This window comes from Schistocerca serialis, chromosome 2 (assembly GCF_023864345.2).
Source record: "Schistocerca serialis cubense isolate TAMUIC-IGC-003099 chromosome 2, iqSchSeri2.2, whole genome shotgun sequence".
Lineage (NCBI taxonomy): Eukaryota > Metazoa > Arthropoda > Insecta > Orthoptera > Acrididae > Schistocerca > Schistocerca serialis.
In genome coordinates this window covers 320,885,370-320,899,692 of record NC_064639.1, presented here as the reverse complement: position 1 = coordinate 320,899,692, position 14,323 = coordinate 320,885,370, and the positions used below count along the sequence as shown (strand labels likewise).

The window sequence follows — 14,323 nt, the reverse complement described above, 5'->3', positions numbered from 1 at the left end:
TCACTGCAGCACACGGGGACTTCAAATGGTTCAAATGGCTCTGAGCACTATGGGACTTAACATTTGAGGTCATCAGTCCCCTAGAACTTAGAACTACTTAAACCTAACTAACCTAAGGACATCACACACATCCATACCTGAGGCAGGATTCGAACCTGCGACTGTAGCGGTCGCGCGGTTCCAGACTGAAGCGCCTAGAACCGCTCGGCCACTCTGGCGACTTCACTAAATACCAAATTTTTAACATCACAGATCACATATTGTTCTCTAATCCTAATCATATGAATTACCAAGTTCACTTCACAGTCTTGACTACCCTTACTGTTCCAATTTTCACAAATATAAAGAGGTTAAACTTTTTTCACTGAGCTTTAGCATATATGACGACAACGTGGATAGCAATTCTCCAAACTACAGATATGATAATGGACATGGTTACACTATTTCACTATTTTTCAATAGAAATTATAAATTTTCTGAGATTGTTGTTGCTTCTATTTTAAAAAAGTAGCTACATGCAATAAGAATTGTAAAACCTAAATGGACAGGTCAGCCCACTGATATTTTGAAGAAGAGGTTGAGTTAAAAGAGAAAGAGAGAGAGAGAGAGAGAGAGAGAGAGAGAGAGAGAGAGAGGGAGGGGGGGGGGGGGGGGGTTGTGTTTACGATACTTGCAGGAGAGTGAAAAGGAAACTAGGTATGATAAAAACCGAGGAAACTACAAATGCTATATTATCATAGAGGAATGAAAGGTGTTAATTTAAAATAATATAACATGGTTGTCTTTCCAGTGATGCATCACTGTGTGGTAGGTTACAAACTGTTTCCTTACCTTTTACATTCTGAAAATGTTTAAATTGTGTATTATCAAATCTCAAGCATATTTTATGTACCTATGAACTGGCTCTATGTGTAAGCTTAAGGCCAACAAAGTCTTGTTTTCTTACATACGTTTCTACTCCATTTATAAGACTCTTTTGAGACCTGCCACACAAAAGCATCTATATGCTACGTCATCTCAATTCACTGGGCTGATTATACTCTTCATATAAGAAGGCAGCAACAAGAGAAGAAACTTTTATAGTGTGACTTAGCCTTTACTTACGAAATATGCCAAAGACTGAGAGAGAAACCTGGCACTTGTGAATGTTTCCAAACAAACTACTACCATAAAAAGAATTGATATTGCGCTGACCTGGTTCACAGACAAGACATTCATTCATCTTGCTAAACTGATCCCTGAACACTTTCCTGATGCAAATCACTTGCAACAGTAGCAAAAACATTGGTCTATACTACAATATAATAACACACTCACATAGCAGTTCCCAGAACAGTCTGTCGTGCAGTAAATCAGTTGTGCCTTGCAGGCAGTATGCAACAAAATAGTAAGTGGATGTGAATCATTTTCATCACATCTGTCACTCAGAGATTTCAGAGTGACTAAGAGTTACCTCCAATAAGATATTGAAATTTGTCACATGTTCACAAGTAAAACTAATACCTTTTCTTGAAGACATTGTCAAATAATGTGTTATCCCTAATACCTCTTATCTGTCACCATCTGACTTCTTCCTGTTGGGCTTGTGCAAAGGATTCCTATCTCTTGTGAAGTCAAACAGATGACAATAGCTGCAGTGAAATGCTGAGAAGGAAACAGTGAGAAACCTAAGCAGATATAGGACATTACCTTTTATATGATGGAATGTCACACTGGCCTGTGTTTAGCAAAAGGAGTGATCTTTCAACTGTTATCGTGTATTAATAATAGCATTATTAAATTAAGCAAAAGGTTACAGATGATTAAACACAACAAGCAAATCAATATGGAAACTCATTACCACTGCCTATACATACTTTTCTAGAATGTAGTTCTTTAGATTACTACTACATTCAATTGAATTTATTGAACTGCAATCAAAGTCTTATTCAGTACTTAAATACTTTTAAATATACATACTTTTCAGAGCCCTTTCAAATTTCTTTTTTTTCTGTATCTTGTTTGTTCAACACTACTACTGCTTACCGCATTGCGTTGTCACTTGAATTTACATTGGAGATATATCCCAGTGTATTCTTCTCAGTACACTTGATTATTAACCTTCCCTTGTTTACCTAAAGCTCAGTTTCTCATCAGTATTCATTTATTAAAAACTCCTTCCCAGTTAGTCACTGCTGCACTATTCCGGTCATCAGTTTTTGCCATTATAATACGTGATACCTACGAAATATTTAACAATTATGAAATAATAACTTAAATTATGGTCTTCCAAGTATCGTAAACTGATTATGAAAACAACAACCACCACATGAATCTGATTTGGTTGTTAGACTTTAAATATGTAATCTTCAGTCTCCAGTTTTCTCTAACTTTCACTTACTGAAATCCCTGGGAAAGTATAGAACACACACAAGACGAAACAATAGTTATAGACCAGTAAACCAAAATTGCTAGCATATGATTGTACAGGAGGACACCTAACATTAAAAAAAAATGAAATAAATAAATAAAGTAATAAATTAGAAATAGGTAAATTCCTGATCAATAAGTACAATTCCCCATACAGATTCAGAGGGGTAGAAAGGGTTGCTGCCATCCCTCCCATAAACAGCAAACAGCTTCAGTAGTGAAATTAAATACAGTAATATGCAACAGCATAGCTAACACATCAAAAATGTGCAATTACGAATAGAATGAATAGTACAGTTATGATAAGTGTGTCCTAGCTGATCTCACTCCTACATTTTAATGATCCCGTCAACACTTTATCTCACCCCTTGTATGCAGCTATTTCACTTCACTTCATCAGTCCTACTGGTGACAGTCATTATTCCAAGTTATTAGCTTCTCTGAATCTTTTTGGAATCTATGTCTCCAAACACCTGATTATACCACTTCCTGATGTTTCAGGTATAATGCAACACTGCCAGATATCCATCAATTCAATATCAGCGATCTCTAGCACATTTACTTATCTTTTTTTTTTTTTTTTTATTTTTTTTTTTTTTTTTGCAATTAAAGGTATTCTAATTAGAACTGCAATTATGCCCACTTACCATTTAGATGAGGCACTGAGCACTCAAGAAACACATCAAAAAGACAAATTGTCTTTAAGCTTTCAGACAATGTGAGCTAAGTGACAACATAAATCTTGTTTATGTGACTGTTAACAGCTTACCAACTCAACTACACGGTCAGGCACTACCTTTATTCTTTGCATTATTCGCATTCCAGATATCAAAATATGTAACACTTTTGGTCTCCTTATAACCCTAACAGGAATATCTGTTTTAACACTGAAATTTTATGCTTACTCTGAAGATGTTAGAAGGGTATACTACTAACTGGAAGCACATAAATATGCCAGACAAAAAGTAGCATATTACCATTATTGGACACAGTGGTGCTAGCTGATCATACAAAGTTCTGGCTTCATTAATGTTGCATGCTTGGAATGTGAGCTGTAGGCAGCAGCATCCCATGCCAAAACCCATACAATCCATATACACATGGTCAGGTAAAGCTGCTCTGGAGCTCTCTCCATCATTCAGCTCCTCCTTGAAAGGTGACGGTGTGTGCTTGTCTTTAAATACTGTAAACCAACAGATACACAACATATGTTCACCATGCAATAAGTATTAACACTGTCCTGTCACTAAGAGAAATCTGCTTGCCCTTCTATACATATTTCAACTATTCATTTCCAGAGTTAATTTTGTCACATATTAAAAAAACAATTAGTTTTGCTTGGTCAATGTATTTTAACTACAAAACAACTTTCATATCCCAAAGAAGAAAATATGTGGGAATAACAGGAAACTTTCAACAGAAATTTTGTTTGTATCACACACCTACTTATGAGAGCGAACTGTTTAAAACAGTGATTTGCTACCACCATTACTAATTAACACAGCTGATATGAGAAACCTCCAAAATAGAATTCTAATTCTTGCAGAGTTTCCTACAACTACCATAACTTAAAGTCAAAAAAACAAAAACTTGACACAAATATTTAACAAATGTGTACAAATATTCAACAACAATTAAAGACAATTATAAGATCACTTGTGAGCATTTTTATTGTAGACTGTTTGTGGATATGCTATGAAAAATTTAATATGCTAAGTAAGTCTTTGTTATTAAATTATTAAATTTCATTTCCCTATTCTCTGCATCAACAAAATATTTCCTCACTCTTTACCTTTCATACAACAACCATTGAAACCTTATAAATTGTAAAGAAGGAAGATGTGCAAGTGATTTAACTATTTAAAAATATGGTTGGTATCATCACAGTATGACCAAGTCACGTCCTCTCTCTACAATCTACTGCAAAACTTGGTTTTAAACATGTTATCGTTATGTTTCCCTTCAGATTCGTATCATTTATCTGTCACGGCAGAGGAAAATGATGTCACAGCAGCAAAATAACATCCCTACAATTCAAGTTTTATGTTACTTGTAATCATGAAAACTACAATTTTTATATTCATTATTCATACTTATCAAACAATTTAGAATATGGACAAATGCAGGTACTAGAATAACAATATACAAATCAAAGATGTGTTAGAATAATAGAAAACCATCAGGAATTAGCAAATTTTGTAAATTACTATTTCTCTGGTGTTGTTGATAAGTTACAGCAAAATCTTCCTCAAACAAATGTAGCAAACTTACACAGCAAGCACAATGATGTCATTTCTCCCACAACAGAGCTCTAAGTCAGGGAGACAACACAGAAATTAAAAAATAAGAAGTCAGCAGATGTAGATGAAGAGGTGCATGTATAGCCTATACGTCCATGACCTTCAGTTCAAGTATTTTTCCAAAGTTGTGCTCTTACTAAAGAGATGTACTGTGGACAGTATTGATAGCTGAAGGCCAGTTTCATTACTGTCTTCAGTCTTAAAAATAACAACCTGTCATGAAAGATAGGCTATCGGTTTCCGAAGTGGAAGAAGTACAATTACTGATCATTACACAGTTTACAAAAGTGGTACTTGAAGCTCTTCACAAGGATGACTGTATTATAAGCAGATTTTTAGACTTGTCCAGAGCTTTTGACACTGTTGACCATAAAATACTACCAAACACGCAAGAAATGCTAAATCTAAGAGGAATAGCAAACAACTGGTTCCAGTCTTTTCTGGGAAGCAAGTTGCAAAAGGTAGAGAAAAGTTCACACTCATATCAGACTGATGATAAATGTTTAGTAAAACCAATTGTCAAACAAGAAGCACACAAACATAGATGTTCCTCAGGCAAGTGTATCTGGTCAAATTCTATTAACAAATGTCAATGACTTTCCAGGTGGTATAAGGCATAGAGAAAAAGTTCTCTTCACTGATGACAGTAACATTTTTGTCACAGATAAAACACAATAGCTTCCTATTACAGAAAGTAAATGAAACCTTTAAGGGTGTTTACAATTGGGCAGTGTGTAATAAATTGCAGGTAGACAAAGGGAAGGACAGGAAGACAAACATGGAGCATAGTTGAATATTTGTGACCTAGGAGTCAAGTTTTCCAATCAGACTGGAGGTAATGTAATGGTTGTTGCAGCACCTTCATGCTCCAGAAGCCATCAGTGAGTGTCCTTAATTTGTGTGACAAAGAGCAAAATAATGTTTTATATTACAAGTTATCTTATACAAATGTGTTTAAATCAAAGACCAATGTATAAAAGGAACAAACCAAATGAGTTAGTGCAGCTGTTAAGACACTGACCTCATATTTGGGAGGCTGGAGTTCATTCTGTTCAGCCATCCTGATTTGGATTTTGTGTGGTTTTTCTGTGTCTTCAGGCAAATCCCAGGATGTTACCTTCAACAAGGCCACAACCAACCACCTGTCCTATCTTTATAGAGCATAGTCATGTACTTCATGTACATTTATATTTCGAGTTATTATTTTTCATTGTATTGCCATGACAATTCCTATCATCCTTGGATGAACCAAAATAAATAAATGAATAAATAAAATAATCTATTGGTACTCATTATTTGGAGAATATAAAAAGCTAAATAAAATGCTTTTGAATGTTCTGTTCAGACAATGTGTGGAAAACTCTCAGCTGTCTTTTATGGGGCTTCAATAATCAGAGTTCACCTTTTTACAGCAAGTATTTGGTGTAAACATCATCACTCAACAGAATCAATCCTGAACAGCAACATTTAAGGACTATTCCTCTTTCATTAAAAAAGTGTGAGATGCAAACTGGATTTTTGCTAATAAATAGTTGATGAAAAAATTGTTTCAAGCGAGTACGCCGTGATATCGCTAAGTTTCAGAAACAAAAGACGCAGGAACTGAAATTAATAGTGTGACAAATGTTGGTACCACCACTGAAACAGAGATATGAAGTGGGTTTTGTGAGTACACTGGACTTTGATGTTGAGCGAGCACAAAGGTGAGTCGAATGGTACAGTTGCTGCTCTTGATTGTGGCTGTTGGATAGTTGTTTGTGTGTCACCTAAGTTTCAGAAGTGTCTGTGTAGTACAGGGTGCTAGTTCTTCTGAGTAGAAGTAGTGCAAGAGACAAATGTAATGGCAAGAATACTAAGAGTATTTACCCTCGAGCGGAGCATTAGGACCCTCTGTCAAGCATAACTGGTGTGTCCAGCATCATGTGATGGATATGAATATATGATCGTTGGTTCACTCCATACCAAAGCATGTTATAACTAAGTGGACTCAATGTGACTGTATATTCATGGTATGTTCTGTATGTCAGGCATTGGTGGCATTTTATGTGTGTACATAGGACAGGGCAAGTTGTGGATTCTTCCTATATGGATACCACCTTGTCAGACTAGAACAATTATCAATTACATGTGACTGTTTCATGACTACCTTTCTGGCTTCGCTCTCACAATTGCAAGGAATTAGTGGAGCATGATATCTTACAGGAATGTATTCGCAACTGTCAATACGAATATTTGTCAGCTGTATATTAGAATGACGACAATGAAACTCTGAGCCGGACTGTAACTCAAACCTGGATTTCCCACTTTACGTAAACAGTCACCTTAACCACTTCAGCTGTCCTACACAAATCACAGTCACACCCAAAGTTCCAGCACTCTTATGTTATGCATATTCTGATCCAGGACGGGCATATTTAGTTAGAGCTGGGGCCCTGGTACTGGCGAATAAATACAAATTAGCAGTGCCTGTGTTGTGAATGAGTATCATTCAGTGTTCCTTCAGACACGCATCCATGTCTGAAGGAACACTGCATTGTACTCCTTAATAGCACAGGCATTGCTATTTCATACATCTCGTCTGAGATTACTTGCTGCAAAACGGTGCTGTGGGTGTGTGTAAACCAATCATTTGAATTGCTCCTACAGTACTTATGTTCCCAGGAATGTTCTGCATTTAAGTAAGAAAGCAAACTTGTTCATGTGAATAAGGGGCATGGCCACGGACTTGAGTTTTTGTTGATGTGAATAGCCAAAAGTAATAGATTCCGATCAGCAGAGCTGCTGAAGCAAATTTGGAGCAATTGCAGTAAGAGTGAGCTACTACAGATACGTTGCCGACATGGGCAACCCTTTTATGTATTGTACTCTTCCCCACTGTGATTTTTTTTATTTCTTTTGGACGGCTGAAGTTTTAATCAAATGTGATTTAAAGGCATCTGTCAGTATTTTATCTCATTTGTTAACATAAGGGTAATTTTTTGCAGAGTTTCTTCTCCTTTTAAAATCAGTTCTGTCAAATTTGTGATAGTAAGAAGTTGTCTTGTTAATGTAATGGGCACTTCCAAGTGGTAAAGTTGCTACTGTAAATTCTGCAGGGGTATTTTTGTTTCAAAACAACAAATGCACAATTTTTACTGTGGTGTTTTTTAAAATAAATAAATAAATGGTTGGAACCTTGGTTGTGTGTCTAACCTCTTCCCTAAACAGCCACTACCAATATGGTCTAGTCTCAGTAGTGCCACAACAGTTAAGGGATTATGACAACTGCTGCTTTGGTACTGATAAGCTCTTCATCGGGCACCTCCAACCCACAAACCCATGATGTTGCTTAACTGGTTACTGTTATTATTATTTAAGTGATATAATTATCAAACATCTCAAATGGCTTATTTAATTTCAGAAAAACCTGTGTTTTATATAAACAACTATGAGGTATAATTTACACTTCAACCGAGTCCTCAAACAATGGGAAATACATTACTAGTCTTACTAATACTAACATAGTTTTTACACTGATGAATACAAAGACAATAAGTTCTTAAAGTTACAAGAGTTTCCAAACACAATATTTGAGAATATTACTACACTTCCATAAAGATGATGTACCGTTACATTATTATAATTTTTGAACTGTAACAGTCATAACAAATCCAGAACACATGACAACACGACTCTCAAATTAGTGCATGAAAATAGGTATGTTTGTGTGACAGCACAAGACTCGTTATGTTGAACACAGGCAAGTATCTTTTCTATAATGAATTTGAGCTGAGCAACTAAAATCACAGCATAACGAAAAAAGTTAATTTTTCATTCAGCATACCACCACACGATACAATCACGTTATGCAAAAATTTCTAATTCTCACCTTAGGTATCAACTGAATATAATGGTATCGAAACAAAGAGACAAGATATTTTCATTACTTATTGCACCATCACCACATACCAATCACTAAACAACACAAGTCATTGTAAAGGAGGGCAAAAGATATGACAAAAAAGAGAAACCTGGCTGTCATTTTTTACACCAGCACAAACATCAAACGATATCAACAGCTGATTTAATTTATGTTTCTAGAGCTGCCTCCAAACTCTAAGTGCAAATTACTGATATTGAAATGACAAAATTCATTACCAAACCACTAGACAATTAACATGTAAATGACCTCAATACAAAAAATGGCATAAATGCATCAATAATCTATATGTACACTCAGAGGCTTAAAATAAAGCTGCCCTCATCACAAATGCTGGTTAAAACACTGAAATGCTTTACCAGTCACAGCCCTGTTGGAGGTGGTATGCTCTCGCCCTCGTCTGACCTTCAAACAGACTTACCCTGCCAGTTACTACGGAACTACAGTTTAACATGAACCCCAAAACACAGTGCATTTTGACATTTTTCGTATAAAAAGATGATTGCAAAGAAGTGAAAGAATCAAAATGAGACAGAAAAAAAATCCTTGGACCAATTGGGATTGAACCCTGAGCATAAGGTTTTATGTAGCCATTGAACAATTGATGCATACTCATTTGTGTACAAAAGAACATGAATAAAATATTTGTGAAACATTGTAAAGTTACCAAAGTATATACTTAAAGTTCGTTCAGCAGCATGAACTACTGAAGCTTGATCCCTGTATTATAAATGACCCCCCCCCCCCACCCCCGCTTCCATTGCGAATTGCAAAATCACACTATAATGGAACTCACAACCAAGAGAGTGACCTTCAGGTATTTTGGTTTGTTAAGCACTACAGATTTTCTAGTTGATAAAATCTCTCTCTCTCTCTCTCTCTCTCTCTCTCTCTCTCTCTCTCTCTCGTTGATACCTTTCAGTATTACTTAAACAGTAAAAAGTTAAGGCATCTACAGTCAATGAATAACTTTACTGATAACATGTCCAGTTGTGACCTCTCAGATTTTCTCGGTGTGATTAATTGTGTGATTCCTAATTGTTTCCATTTTATGCACAATATTACAATGACCAAACCAGTCATCCTTGCAGGTGCCATATGTTGCACTGTTGTGTGTGCTCCAATAGTGAGCACACAGCAGCACCTGAAGACAATGACAGGATCGGACGATGAAATATTTTGCATAAAATGGAAAGAACTACTCTGAACACCCAGAAGCACACCATTGACAGGTCCAGTTGTTAGGAACAGGGTTTACTGCAAGAACCAAAGGATAAAAGTGTACCTTCAGTGTCCACAACCATTGGGTTGCATGCTGATATTGGTAACAGTTCGTATTATGAAGAATGGGAACTGAATATGATTCACAAGTCAGTAGCCAATCAGAATTCTTGCTCATAATTTCCAATGGGTCATAAATATAATTAGTTGGTATAGTTTACTATTAGGTTAAAACTCAACTACATTGTCAGAATTTTTGGCAATTCAGAAATAAAACATACAAGGAAATTATTGCAATATCAACAATTATGGAAAAGAGAAATTCCTACTCACCATTAAGATCACAGACTGAGTTGCAGACAGGAACAATGAAAAGACCGTTACACATCAAGCTTTTGGCCATTCCTGCACAAGCCTATTGTACCCCACCATAGGCCAGGCCAGGCCACCTGTGAAAGCAGCCATGTGGTGTACCAGCTCTGCTGCAATCATTGCTCAACTTTTTATATTGGTATGACAAGCAACCAGCTATCCACCAAGACAAATGACCACTGCCAAGCTTCAGCAAACAGGAAGGTGGACCACCATTTAGCACAACATGCTGCTGACTGTAATGTGCTTGATTTAATGGCTGCTTCACAACCCAGGCCACCTGGATCCTCCCCTCTACCACCAGTTTTTCTGAACTCTGCAGATGGGAGTTATCTTTAGAACAAATTCTCCACTCCCAAAATCATCCCGCCCTCATGCTACAGTAACCTACCTTCCCCATATCCTCTACCCAACTGTCTCTACCCAACTGTCTCTACCCAACTGTCTCTACCCAACTGTCTCTACCCAACTGTCCTATGACCTCCTCCCAACTCACGTCCTCATCCTCATTGTGCGATGCTTTCTATTAAACTTACTGATCTTTTTCCTTCCTTTGCTGCTTTCCTTTCGCCTCCCTTCTTTCATCCTCCCTTCTCCTCCTGCTCCACAGCCTCCAGATGCTGCACCAGGTAGCTCTGTCTGCCACCTCTAGTTCCTACACATTCTGCCATACGGCACTGCTACCTCTTTCCCCTTCCCTCACCAAACTCCTATCCATCACCCTATCCTGCCCCACTAGCGATTGTTGCTTCCTTCAATGGATTTCACTTTCAGCCTGGCCCGAGCAGCCAGAAATAATGGTGATGTGTGTGTGTGTGTGTGTGTGTGTGTGTGTGTGTGTGTGAGAGAGAGAGGTGTGCTTGCTTGTGTGAACGCATGTGTGTTTTGTGATGAAGGTTTCGACTGAAAGCTTAATGTGTAATAGTCTTTTTCATTGTGCCTTGCAACTCTTCCTGTCATCTTAACAGTGAGTTGCTATCTATCATTTCCATAATTGTTGATATTCCAACTTAGACTTCCTGTTGTTTGAATTGCTGCAATGAGACAAGTGTCTTGAGCTACAGTAAACACCAATCTATTACAGAAACTTTATTTTCATGTTGACATTCGTTTGCTATACCGACTCACAAGAAAATTGTCACATACTGACCTGACCTAGGCCTTGGATTACAGATGTTAGTCCATCAGCAGATCAAGGTTTCCTCCATTTACATTCTTCAGGTTTATCAGCTCACAACCAAATTGTCACATTCCAACCTAATCTACATCTCAGGCTACACTACAAGGCTGTTAGCACATCTAGCCTTTTCCATTCGTGTCAAAAACAAATGTAATCAATCCATATCTTCCAGCAAAAGAAATCACTAGATTCAGTGTTTCTCACTGGCTACATTGGCTAAGACTAACATCAGCACACAAGAGCCATGGACAGAGTAATTGTACTCTAGCCAAAGCAAAATGCTACTGCTAAGGGTAAAGTGCTTTGGTGCAATAGTCTTCAAAAGATTGTCAAAGGAAATGTAATTCTGAATGAATTTATTGAAAACTATTGCAATGCACAATTGAGACTGCAAAGTGTAGCACTGTGTTGGTACCTTGCCAAACTCTTGGGCTCTGGCTGGCTACAGACCGACTCACGATGATGACAGGTACCACAGGTCAAGGTGCGGGTGGGGATTGTAATGTTGCTGGCTCCAAGTGACAGTTTCAGTATGTGCATACATAACTTTCGTGCTTTAAGAAAGTGTGAATCCTGCAAATTATGTCTCTCACTTGCTTATGTAGAATTTGTCACTTACCACCATCCTCAGCGATAACAAAGCATGACAAATGGAATAAAAGTTCACTAAACAACTCACTATGATCACATTTGACATTTGCATCAGCTGCATCATTCACAGCAGGGCCACTTTGATCACTATTGTACGTTCATTGGCTGTTGAAGAATGTGCGATGCAGGTACACAGAACAAGCCTAAATCTGATGGCCATCATTTGTGACTCAGGTTATAGTATATTATGGGCAAGTTTACTGGCTGCCCTGCTGACATATTTCAGTTCCTGAGAGAGGAGTATTCCTGTGAGTGTGTCCGAAAGAGTATTGAGAGTGGTGGACTATGAGAGTTGAAACAATGGCTTCAGATTGTAAGGCTTACCCAGTTACTTCTGTGCCTGCATCATGCCACATGGAGTCTGTTTACACAGACAATTGCAAAAATCTTAAAAAACCAGTTGGTTCTACTACTTTTTACTTAGGACGAATAAACACAGAACTTTAGAATCCAAACAAAGGTTGGTGGAATTGGAACAGAAATTAAACAAAATTAAATGGGATACATCTTTCTTCCAAGATACATGCAAAGACTGACAACAACCTAATGGAAAGGGGGGGGGGGGGGGGGGGACAACATCAGAAAATGGCAGCTTTAATGTGTACAGTTGAAACACAATGTGAAGAAAAGTCTAGAAGTTCTTTATCCAGCAATACATGTCAAACAACTGGTGATGAAGAGGATTATGACAAGAATGATATCCAAACAGAAGTGAAAGGCAGTGCCGACACTCAAACTGAATGCAAGAAACGATGAAGAGTGATGAAAAGGAACTTTTTCTGAATAAAATGTCTGTTGAAGAACATATTAGGCAAACTTGCCAACCTTACAGAGCAAATTAAGGTTTATTCTTCTTCTAAAAATCTTCCATTTTGTCATTTAATTTTCACACTACAGTAAATCAGCACTGCTATTCCACCTTGTATCTATGATCTACTTTAGCAGCATAGAGTACAGGAACAATAAATATTGGGATGAAGAGTTAAAACTGGACAGCTATCTAAAGTGAAAAGCAAAGATGAAAATAGCAATTACATGCAAGAAACTGCTGTATGAAATAACCATCACCAAACTTTTAAAAAAACTGTGTAAAAATACCTAGCAAATGAAATAAACACACATGCCATGCCTTTTTCGCATGATCAACTGTACTGACTCTTAAGAAAACAACTGCAGACTTGGAAGATCTAGAACTACGTAACACTTTATGCTGCAAGCACAGAAATCAATTACACTAACATATTCCCAGAGAATGGAAATTAACTTTTCAGAAAGTTGTGCTGAGAAGTTCAGATGTCATTAATTTTCATCCAAAGTGGTTTCAAGTGAAAAAGAAAAAGTAGAACAATTTCAAAAATGTTAAAGAAGTGGAGTTTATTTTTATTGGCCAGTTCTCTTTCCATTAACATCCAGCTTTTTGTTAACTTGTTTAATTTGCCAATCTTCATGTCTTTCAAAACTGATAATCTCAGAGAGATATTACTGTATGAAATAACATTTGAGGTGCTGTAGCATATGGATACTCGTCTCATCAGCCTTTGATTAGTCATATACAACAGTTATTCCGAGCTCTGAAAACCCTATTCAGAATTAGATCCTTTGACTCTGATATCCTTGTGTGTTCATTTGTTGGGAGTATATGCTAGGAGGCAAAGAAGAAATGTAATGAATTGGTATGTCATTGTAATTTTTTTATATTATAAATATTCCATTATAGAATATTGAGTAGTATACAATATAGACATAACCTCTCATTAACATAAAAATGTCTCTGTGTTGTTTACTGTATACTACAAAGAGTCTCCATAATTTTTTAACAGTAGCCTACAGATATCATTGCCTACAAAATTCGCAACTTACTTGGCAAGTTAATTGCAACTTTTTCTCCTCTTCTTTCCCTTATATTTCTTGTGAGAGTTTTGAATCGTGGATGGCCTGGAAAAATTACATCATCAGGAAAGAAGAGCGAATGTGATGCTCCATTGTTTGGAGTAGGAACTGTCGGAGGATCTGTGAAGTTTGGGCAACCCAGCCTAAATAAAACATGTCATCTGTTATTAGCAACAACAATTATTCAACACTCATGACTGAAAAGAAACACACATTGGAAATGATTAATAGTTCATACATTTTTATGTTAACACATTTCACTTATGGTGAGGACAAAGACAAATATTCTATATAAAGGAGCTGAGTAGCAAACAGTCACCTCTAAAAGTATTTGATTATGGCCAAAGTCTCAAACATTCCCTGTTCTTTACAGTAAAATTA

General features: G+C 36.9%; 1 protein-coding gene across 1 annotated transcript in view; it reads right to left on the bottom strand.

The window, feature by feature from the left end:
- LOC126457122 (glutamate--cysteine ligase catalytic subunit) overlaps positions 1-14,323 on the bottom strand; it is a 126,534-nt gene that overhangs the window by 88,616 nt on the left and 23,595 nt on the right. Inside the window, exons 4-5 of the mRNA XM_050093179.1 lie at positions 13,913-14,085; positions 3,387-3,592 (exon numbers count right to left, since the gene is read on the bottom strand). Of these exons, the coding sequence (XP_049949136.1) occupies positions 3,387-3,592; positions 13,913-14,085 (379 nt within the window). The remainder of the gene's footprint in view (positions 1-3,386; positions 3,593-13,912; positions 14,086-14,323) is intronic.